The sequence below is a fragment of the Nicotiana attenuata genome, unplaced genomic scaffold (genome assembly GCF_001879085.1).
Source record: "Nicotiana attenuata strain UT unplaced genomic scaffold, NIATTr2, whole genome shotgun sequence".
In the NCBI taxonomy this organism is placed as follows: domain Eukaryota; kingdom Viridiplantae; phylum Streptophyta; class Magnoliopsida; order Solanales; family Solanaceae; genus Nicotiana; species Nicotiana attenuata.
The window spans coordinates 141,671-152,860 of NW_017672152.1; the positions used below are offsets into that span (position 1 = coordinate 141,671).

General features: G+C 36.0%; 1 protein-coding gene across 1 annotated transcript in view; it reads right to left on the minus strand.

The window, feature by feature from the left end:
• Positions 1 to 704: 704 nt before the first annotated feature.
• The window catches only part of LOC109212082, a 21,833-nt gene continuing 11,347 nt past the window's right edge, over positions 705 to 11,190 (minus strand). Inside the window, exons 4-11 of the mRNA XM_019375694.1 lie at positions 8,211 to 8,732; positions 6,562 to 7,647; positions 6,142 to 6,466; positions 4,907 to 5,162; positions 4,604 to 4,838; positions 3,212 to 3,555; positions 2,541 to 3,098; positions 705 to 1,971 (exon numbers count right to left, since the gene is read on the minus strand). Of these exons, the coding sequence (XP_019231239.1) occupies positions 705 to 1,971; positions 2,541 to 3,098; positions 3,212 to 3,555; positions 4,604 to 4,838; positions 4,907 to 5,162; positions 6,142 to 6,466; positions 6,562 to 7,647; positions 8,211 to 8,732 (4,593 nt within the window). The remainder of the gene's footprint in view (positions 1,972 to 2,540; positions 3,099 to 3,211; positions 3,556 to 4,603; positions 4,839 to 4,906; positions 5,163 to 6,141; positions 6,467 to 6,561; positions 7,648 to 8,210; positions 8,733 to 11,190) is intronic.

An 11,190-nucleotide genomic window follows, 5' to 3' on the forward strand; every position in this document is an offset into this window, starting at 1 on the left:
GTAGCAAGGTAAGTTATGTGCCGCAAACCAACCTATTCCGTCTTATAATGTCTACCAACATTTCAGTCAAATGAACTTTATGTGTGTGTGTGTGTGTATAGTATGTATAATCTTCAGATAGCCAAGAAATCTAAATCTTCATTAGTTCCAATATAATTTAGTCATATATATCCTTTAGAATAAGGAATTCACTGTTCTAGAATAATGGGATCAAATGACAGATTTGCAATGTCTCTCTAATTATTGTAGCAGATTTTATTAGCCATATGCGAGAAAAAAATTGATATTATTTCTTCCCAACTTTAATTATCACACAAAAAGACACCTTGCACATGAATAATACCCCTATCGCGGACCATTTAGAAATCACATTGCACATGAAAGTATTTTCTACGTACTTCCAAAGCATGTCTCTAACATGTACGACCACAGATTTGGTTTCTTCAAAACAACAGAAACTTGCTAGTGTATGATAATTGCGCCACAGGCTGCCTACATTTAGGTCAAGAAAGGCGGGAGAAAGAGGTAAACAGCTTGTTATTCAAGCCTTAGAGTAGTAAGGTCTCATTACTCAATTTTTCAAAAAAAGAAAGAAAGAAAGAAAGAGATCAAGCAGCTCACTTTTGGGGATAAGTATACTAATCCATGAGCATTAATTATCCGATTTGTTAAACCCTAGAGTTAAGACATGTAAAGGTTCTACACTAAGCTCTTAAATAATAGCCACGCGACAAAATTCTGTCAACTATCACTGAAACTAAAACAAGCAGAAGACTTGCCTCAAACTCTAAGCCTTTGCATTCCACAATGGTCAAAACAAGAGCTTTCTGTCCAATTAAACCAGAGATTTCCTTCTTGGCAGATTCGTCACGAACTAATATTACCTGTTCTGCACCAAAGCCCACTATTTTGCCAACATTATTGCCCCTATTCCCAAAAATAGTTATAATAGCATTTTCATCATCTCCGGGCTTGAGCAACACTGGAGCTGCACCATCTATAAGACTTGTCTCAGGTTTCAAGACATCTACAGATTGAGGGAAATAATGACGAAGTAGATCAATCACACTCTGAGCAAGCTTGAGTACACCAGTATGAGTGCGGAAATATTGAAGCAACTGAAAAACACGTGACAAGTGTCCTTTATCTTTTCTTTTGGCAGCTTTGTCACCCTTGGAGTCCATGACAAACTCATTGTAGAATAGATTTCTTATGTCTTCAAATCGAAAATCGATTCCCCTTGCAATTGTCTGGGCTGTATCCCCAGAAAAAACGAAACCTTCATCAACACTCCTGCAAATGTATTTGAAAAGAGAAATCTGTCTCATTGTTAGATCCTGAACTTCATCAATATACACAAAGTCTATCTTGTCACCATCCAAATGATGACATTTTAGCCGATGATGGAGATCATTAACTAAATCAGATATATCAAATTCACCACGCTCCATCTTCATCTTTTCATAAGCTCGGAAAACATCATAAATTCCGTTTCTTTTTTCTGCACTTAGATTGGAGACCCGGTATTCAGACATCGAAACATACGCATCTCTACTTAGCTTCCCGTCAAGAAAATCCCCTGCTTGCAGCCCTCCTTTTATATGAGAGATTATTTCAGTAAAGACCCTTGAAGAATCAAGATTCTTGGTTAACTGACTACTGAAGCGAGGCCAATACAAGCAACAGAAACGGTCATAGTTGATCTCCTTCTCTCTTATGAAAGTTTTCAGAGCGACTGACCTCAAATTTTTATCATTGGAAAGTTTCCACTTCAAATTAAATCGATCAAAGAAGGAGGAACCTACAGTTCCATCAAGCATCATTAAGAATTTATGAAATGTGATTACAAGAGGGTATTTTTTGTATGGAACGTCAGTAAAAGAATTCGGTATGTCATTAAACTGCTTCATTCCATCCAAATCATCAACTTCGAAGCTACTTTCTGCCCAAAAACTTCCTCCACAGGCAAACCTGCAGATTTATCAGTGGTAAGTGTTAGAGGAACACAATTACGATCAACAAATTTTATGCCTATCAGGAACACAACTAAACATCCATGTCACTAATATCACCTGCATTATGTGAACATTACTAAAAAAAACTTAAAATCAGCATGCACTAAGCTGATAAGTTTGCACCACAGAACACAATAAAAATAAAAAAATGTTAAAATTAATTTTACATTAAAAATAGCATAAGATGAAGGAATTATAAAGATACGTATTAAATAGTAATTATCCTTTTCCTATTTTCACCTCTAACTCAAAAACCAATTGCATTTGAATAGAGTAGCCAATGATCTTAAACACAATAGTTTAATCAATTAAAAAAAGAGAGACCTGCTCAGTTATTAAAGTCCCCTAAAACTGAACGTCAGATCATTTTTCCATTTTCTACAAAATTGTTTAACTTACATCATAAAAGCATAAACAAAACAAAAACAACAGTAAAACTAAGTTAGTTTGAGGATAAGACATGCAGCTTATTAAAATGGGTAGTTCCACCAGGAAAAACTCTCGAACGCAGATTAGATCAATCACCTTTGTAGCTGAGAAACTTGTTTTTTGACAGCGTAACATAGTTTGGGACTGACTGTCACAAATAGTTGGCGCATGGTTGTCCTGCTAGTCTCTCCAATACAGCGACTCGCTTCATTATCCTCGTATGATCTAATTCTTGTTTCCCATGCAAATTGAATTACCTCCTTTCCTGCCGCTACATTAAATCCTTGAACAGAACTATGGTGTTGTTGCTCCTTTTGGAATAACTTCACTGTCAACACAGTAGTTTTACCTGTGCCTGAGCGGCCAAGGATGAAACTGCTTTTACTAAAACGGATTACCTCCCTCTCTTCATTAGTAACTTCAAAAGGGATATCAACTTCTTCACCATGGTGATCGGAGAGCAAATGCGTGACAACACCAGATGACAGGGAGTAAAACTTCATTAACAATAGGCTTTCGCTCACTCTTGAATTTTCAACAAAACCAATGTCATCGAGTGTACTAGTTGAGTCGCGATTCAATTTGCTCGCGACGTTCTTTTTATACTGAACTACATCACGGTGAACCTTCCAACTCTTTGGAACTTCCAAATCCCTAAACAGAAGATGAAAAGTTAAATTTAAAGAAATTTTTAAGGAGACAATTTCAGTTTATCATAATATTGAGAATAATAGAGCGTAAAAGAGCTAGTTTACCCCTCAAAATACTTTTCCTTGCAGAGGCTGATGAATTCATCGGTGTACATTAAATATATTCTATCAAGACGTCTTAAGAAACCCGCAACCTCCTCCAAAGGCAATAAATCCCAGACCTTCAAAACTTGTGTATAAAATAACTCTTTTTGAATTTCAACGGTACACACAACATAACGACCTTCAACCACCTTGAACTGCTTTACCACCTGAGATGAGCTTTCACAAACTAACTCTACATTCCTTCTCTTCGGCCGCCATCCACTAGCAAGCTTAACCAGAAGAGTTAACACATACTTTCTCAAGAAGGACGATGCCAGCTTTCGAAATGATTTTCTGAAGTTGTCGCTGAATACTACCTGAAGAACAAAATAGAAGAATAACAGCTGAGGAACAAGTAAAAGGATTGATACACGACTGCTTTAGCAGACAACAAAGAACCAAAAAAAGTAGTTGCGGGTGAATAATGATAATGACCAAAGTTCTTTACACAATGAACGAAGCCCATGCGAAGAATGACTAAACACTTAGAACAGAATAACAAATGTTTCAAACTATAACCAATGTAAGTTAGAACATACACCAACAGTACGGGGGGTGAAACTATGATGATAATGGAATGCTAATTGCTTCTACTAATGATAAACCATAGTAAAAGCCACAAAAATATATCAACTGTAAAAGTACATATTTCCGCGAACAAACAATCAGTAGGAGGAGGCAGGATATTTATTCCTAATGAAACACTAATCTTCAAAGGGTTTCTTCTTTTGATAAGGTAAGATATTTTCATAAAATAGCGTATCAAGGAGGTAATGCAAAACTATGTTCCTCGGACACTCCAAGAATATTGTCACACCCGTGTCGGATCCTCCAAAAATACACTACGTTGGAGGACCGACATCCACCTAGCGGCATTTCTGAAGAGTCCGAGCAACATAGATACAAAATACAAAAAGATATCAGCAGTTGCACTGTTACATCATTTACCCATATATATCTTCCGAAGGATCAAAAAAATAATCCGGCCCCTTTTATGTAGCTATTCTTACACCAATAATATAAAGAATCCTTAACTAGATATAATCCAACAATTAACTACTTTCACACTTCATTGAATTTCAGATACAACTTTAATCATGTATCCTAGAAGAAGCATATATCCTTTCTAATGAATAAAGGCCCGTGCAAACAATTTATGGGGTTCAATATACAAGAAAATAACTAAGATAACAGGAGAAACGAGCTCCGAAGCCCAAACATTCGAGTGCATGTAACGTTCACAGTGTCAAAAATTCATCTTAAAATGACCCTTCTGTATTCAGAAAAAGTTGTGTAAAAGACCAAAATATTACTTTGTCCATTTATCTTGTAACAAAAGCAAGAGAAATTAATAAATGCGCGTACCTTCCATCTTTGTTCCTTGAACAGAATACTATCCCCATTTAGTAAATCATCCAGTTGATCAAGTTCTTTCTTCACATCTAAAATTGTTTTCCTCATGTTAATATCGTCGTCTGCATGAAAGAAGCATTGACGATCCTTGGCATCGAGAACTAGTGCTTCCCAGATGGAGTTGCTAGCGAGTAATGTTTGCTCATTTCCCAATATCCAGAGACAATGTTTAGAAAGAATTGAAAATCTTAGACATCATATTAGAAGCAGAAAGATACAAACTGTAACAAAACCGAGTATAAATTTGATCCATACCGAGCCCTGGTTAACGCAACATTAGTCCAATGAAGACTTGACATGAAGCCAATAGACCCAGAGCGATTAGATCTCACTGTAGATATTATTACAATATCTTCTTCCCCTCCCTGAAATGCATCAATAGTTTTCACTTTAACTTCAAAATGTTCATCATCATTATACTTCCGCCCAAGTCTATCTTGTATGGCCAAAACTTGAGAAGCATACGGTGATATAACACCAATGCTGAGTTTCTTCTTGGAAGCACTCCAAGCTGCAACATTAATATCGTAGAGGAGCGTCAAAAATGGAAATTCAGGTGGAGGCTACAAACAGCATCTCTCCATACGAAACGGCCTAACATTAATTCAAGTGTTTGAAGACCTACTCATTGAGAGAGCGCAATCATAACAAGCAAGCAAACAGCAAACTAAGCTATATATTTCAAGTTACCCAAGTTGGCTAGCGGAGATCCCGCAATCATTAGACAGACAAGAACAAGAATAAGGTATTAGAAGTCATTAGCAATTTTTGGAACAACGCCAGCACATCCTCATCCATAGATACTAGTTCTTACCGAAAAGAAAAGAAAAAAATGTAATGACCCAGAAGTTATTAACTAAATAAGTTTAGCTAGTGGAGTTCGCTCTTGAATCAGCAGGGGAGGTTTAACTAATCACATAATCGAGGGCTCATATAATTAGCTACTTATTGAAGCTCAAGGGACTTCATTAGTAGCCTGCTATTGCATTGTCTCACACTCCTAATCCCAAGCCTCTTCCTTTTACGCTAGTAATGAGCAGGGGTGGAGCTAGCATTGACAGTACGGGTTCGGTCGAACCCAATCACTTTGGTCTAAACCTTGTATTTTTCTTAAGACTATATTCCCTATTATTTACATAAATAATCCCCAACTTCCTCAATTTTTTTTTTTGTTTCTCTTTATGCTTTTGGAAAGTTTTAGCGTCCTTATGTACAAAGACCATTATTAAAAGCCGTTTAGTAAGTTATTTCCAACCGGACAAGCACCATGAGAGTCCCCGGCATCTAAATGAAGCAAAAGATCATTGAGGCAAAATATACCCACTGTAACGTCTTTGTATTATCATAAACTAATCATGCCAAGCAGACGTAGGATTAAAAATTAATTAATTAGCATCGAGAAAGATAAATTTATGAAGGTAAAAAGACAAGGAGAGCATTCAAGAAAAATTTTAACAAAATGTTTCAAGTTTTCATCGATATAACTATACCTTTGAACAAGCTCTCCACTATTTGCAGTACCAAAGCAACCTCAACTAAATTTCGCCTGTATCCAACATTATCCAGCTCTTCTTCTCCCCAGGGTACATTTATAAAAGAATACGGGCCAAAACACTGTCCCGTAAGATATATTTTCTCGTAGGCTTTACACTTTACATCAGGCGCATCAAAAATTTGCTTACGATAGAAAATTGAATTCGGGAACTGGCTTATTGACGGATGCATTCTGTACTGTACGTTAAGCATGTGATTTGCATGACCAATCGAGACGAGTCTTTCCGATAAGCTCCTTCCAAATCCAGCTTCACGAGAAATCTAGAATGGAGCAATAAACTTCTATTAATAAAAATTTGGTAAAAGTACTATCAATTGAAGTTCCTATAAATTGCACGTAGAAAAGGTATACGTACTCTACTCTTCACTTTTGCGGACAATTGGTACTCATCTCCGGCCAGAATTGCATGCCTCAAACCTCGAAGTTGAAGGGGTATTATGGCTTCACACTCCTTCAACTTGTCGGCATCATCAACAACCAATAAGTCAAATGGCTCCGTATCCACTGAATGTAGCTTATACAACGTAGAAGCAGTGCAGAAAACCAAGGAAGCCATTTGGATACAGAAGTCCGTTATAAGACCCTTACTCATTGCACTAAGAAAATCCAGTTTCCCAAGAGATCGCTGAAGATCATTCAGAAGGACAAGCAACCGGCTACAGAAACTGCGTAAAGACAAGTCACCCAAAAATGACTTAGAAGAAGACACTCCAAATGCTTGCTGACATAGTTCAAGAGACCCGACATTCTTTTGAAATAGCATCCCCTCAAAAGAATCCAGTAAGGAGAAAACGCTCGTCATTCTTTCAATGTTCTCTTTTCGAATGAAACATATTGGTAAATGAGTACAGATTATAAGCATGCATTTTCGGAGAGATGAAGCTGTCGACCTAAATGGGGCTCTGGCAAAATCAATCAATGAGATGTATGGGCAATCCTCCAGAAAACCGATCATAGAACTAACACAATGATTCCAACCAGTTGTTGGTTCAAAGCACTCCACTAGTCTGTCAACACGATAATTGAGGGAAATCTCCGCAATATCTTCACCATCTTCGTAGTTGTTATTCCCAAACAAGAGAATTTCACCTAATGGACAAAAGCCTTCAAATTTGTTCTTAGATGATTCCCGGACTAGTTTAACCAATTTTGAAGCAACTTGGGCTGTTGCTACGTCTGTTGGAGTGCAAGTGACAGTTCTATACTTCATTTGCAACAGCGTATAGAGCATTACACTTAGCGTCCTAGTCTTTCCTGTACCAGGCGGACCACAAATAAGTTTGACGGAAGCCTTGTGGTGGCATTTCATAGTGGCAAGACATGTGAAGATTGCATTAGCCTGGGAATTGTTCAACTTGGACAACAGACTACCCACAACTTGTCCAACTGATAGCTCATTAGTGGATGCGGAACAAACATCGCATTTCTGTTCGATCCGTTTCTGCAAGAGAAGAATAGAAGCATACAGTCCAAGAGAATGTGTTCTATGCCGTAAATTAACAAGGGACAAAGTGTTTTTAATGTCTACAGAATACATATTGGTGCATCAACATTGCAAGGTAATGATAAAAGAACATCCATAAAACAAAAATACAACTTTGAAAACTTTCTCTCTCACTCTCTCACTCTCTCTCTCTCACACACACACTCTCTCTCCCCCTCACATACACACACACACACACATATATATACACACACACACAACTAACACCAGTTTTTCTTTTAATTTTGGAAAGAATGCTAAGATAACTCTGTTAAAAACTTTACTTGTCACAATTGAGAGACAAAACCGTCACACACTAACTTGAAACTAATCACACTGATCATATCAGACCAAGATACCATTTTCAATTCAAAATCCACTTTATCATAGCAGCAACAAATCAGAAGGCTAAAGGGGGCATTGCTTTCATCGATATTCAAATACATATATGAATAAGAGAGGGACCTTGAGATGAGGCTTCTAACAGAAACTAAAAATAAGTAAATCACTATATTATTTACCTCGTGCACGGGGCGCAGGACTTCCTCAATTATATTCAAATTCTTTCTCATACTCAATGCATTCCATATGCTGTTATTAGGCATCACATTTACCAAAAACACTATATAGACTGCTCGTCGCATTACATTATGTGGAGGAAATCTGACTTTAAAACTAGCCGATGCATCATTCTCATTCTCATTGACATCAGTAACATTTGCAAACGTCCAATGGCATCCCGGTCGCTGAAAGTCCTTAGTAGTTTCAGGTTTAACATTTGAGATAACAACAATATCTCCAGGTGACGTCCTATAACGCGTAGCATCACTACATGTATTCCTCCAATAGTCAACCTTAACATCAAAAACCAATGATCCATAATTTGGCTTTACTTCATCAAAGGAGATCAACTCGGCCAAAGGTGATTTGTCTATGTCTTTTAATGAAGCAGCAATATCAGCTCTTGTTTCTTCAAGCAAGGGGAAGAAAAATGAACCAAGGTAGTGCTCTAATGATTCAAATGATTGAGGAATCTTCTCCACCTAGACACCAACAAATTAAATTGAAAGTAAATTCACATGGTAACAGGAGCTAATGAATGAGACAATTACAAACATACTATTTACTAGGCGGCAAAAATTTACAACATTTTCAGGTTCTATCTTTAAAGTTGAAAAGCAAAGTAACCTTTTCTCAAACAGAAAAAGAGAACTTTTTGAAAGTTAAAAACTTACGGCTTGTTTTGATAGTTGTTACATGTCGTTTCATAATGTATCGGACTGTATTGTATCGTATTGTTTGATGAATACGATGTTTGGATAGATTTTATCATTTGCTGTCGTTTCATGATGCCAAGCACCAACAATATAAAGAATAAATTTGTAAGATTACTTAGAAAGAATAGCATACGAACTAGAATATTATGTAAAAAAATAGAGTAAATTAAAAGATAAAATATAATTGTTTAATAATATATAAGAAAGGGCAAGATGAGAGAAAAAGTAAGGAACGACACCACACCAAATCTGTCCTTACGTAAAAAGGCAATTTTCGTTGTTACGTCACGATGGATTTAACGATACGAAATAATAAAATTTATGTAACAATCAAAACAACCATTGTATTTAAATTAACAATACAATACAATAGGTAACAACTATCCACAATTATGCAAGGAATATAATGCATGGGATTACAATATTATTATTAATAATCCCTAGATTTTTTGTAATAGTGCCTTTTCAGATATTGAATTGAAAATGAGATACACGCTGTATAATCCATAACATATGTTTGGTTTGAATTAACCTGAATAAACATATATTGATTTTTGTTTCCACTTTCAGCCTTAGATATTTCAATGATGACAATGGAAAGAAACTTTGAAGGGGTAATATTGTTATTTTGATAACTTTATCCTGGTACAGCTAATCTCGGTTTTATTATCAATAATAGGGGTGGCAATTTAAGCCCAAACCCATCCAACCCGCCCAACCCATCTAGAGATTAATGGGTTGGGCTACAAACATATTAGCTCATGGGTCAATTTGGGCTGAGCCCAAGTTAACCCATTATTTTTTATAGTCCATTCTGACCCATTAAACATCCCAAATACTACCCATGAAACTCGCCCAAAACAAAGGGATCATAATCCAACTTATCTAGAAATTTACTTAGTTGCCCCAGCTTTACCTTTTTTTCTTTTTTGTATTTTCACTTTTAAAAGACTTTTTTGTGCAAGATGAGCATGGTTCTAAAACATGGGTCAAGTTTGGCTGGTTGGGTTATGACCCATTGTTTAGCCCATCTTGACCCAACCCATCTTAGCCCAACCACACTTGGGGCTGGGTTGGGCAATAACCCATTTATTGACCTAACCCGTCTTGACCCGCCCAAATTCAGCCCAACCCGCCCATTTGCCACCCCTATCCCACAATAACTATGGGATAAATGTGGGTCGTTTGGTTTAGACATTTTTGTGCAGGGATTATAGTATATGGATTAGTAATGCAGAGATTAATAATGTAACGATATGATTGTAATGCATGACTTGTTATACAGGTATTATTCCTTGTAAAAGAACATTGATGTTATTTTGGTTATTCTAGTTGTTCTTAATCCATGTATTACTAATCCTTGCTTAAAATAATACATAAATTCCTGCATAGCTTATACAAATATTATTTATGCAAGCAATAGAAATGATAACTAAACGCCGGATTGGTAATGTTGAATGTTATGCCAGGTATCAAAGAGCAACCAAACGTTGTGTTATTAATGCTAGATTTTATGCAAGTTTTAGTAGAAATGACATCAGGTAGCCACTTTACAGGGTTGCTAACAAAAATGTCCTGAATTGTCTTGAAGTTTAGTTTAAAATTTCAGGACAAAATAAGTACTGGTTAATCTCTAAATAGCATCCTTGAGAATGGCTATTTATGCAGTTGCCCCCAAGTTTTATCATACCCCATGTATATGAAACCAAATGGCCCATGAATAAACTTAATCCTAAATTTTATACCGGGTTTAGAATCCTAAACCAAATAACCTAAAGGCGACTTAAAGAAAAATAATAATGAAAAAAGGAAAAGGAGATAGGCAAACAATTATATTCAGTTTTTTGGTCATCTTAAATTGCATTTCATAATTCTAATCTTCTTTCTCTTTATTCAAATTGAATACACCTCTAGTCCCATTTTAGATTACTCTTTATAAAAAATAAATAAATAAAGTGTACGAAATTACATATCCACCAACCTCGTAGGCTCATAATCACAAACAAGAAAAAAAGTATGACCTTATATACTATACTAAAAATATTTTTTTATTTTTACTTGTTCATTTTAGCAAATCAAGAGAAAGATAATGTAAGTCATCCAAAATTTTCTTTTTGATAATTCTAAAATATTGCTTTTAATTAAGGTTCGCCACTATTATATTTCATAAAATACAAAAAATGCAAAAAGACCTAATATACCACATGATATATATATATATATA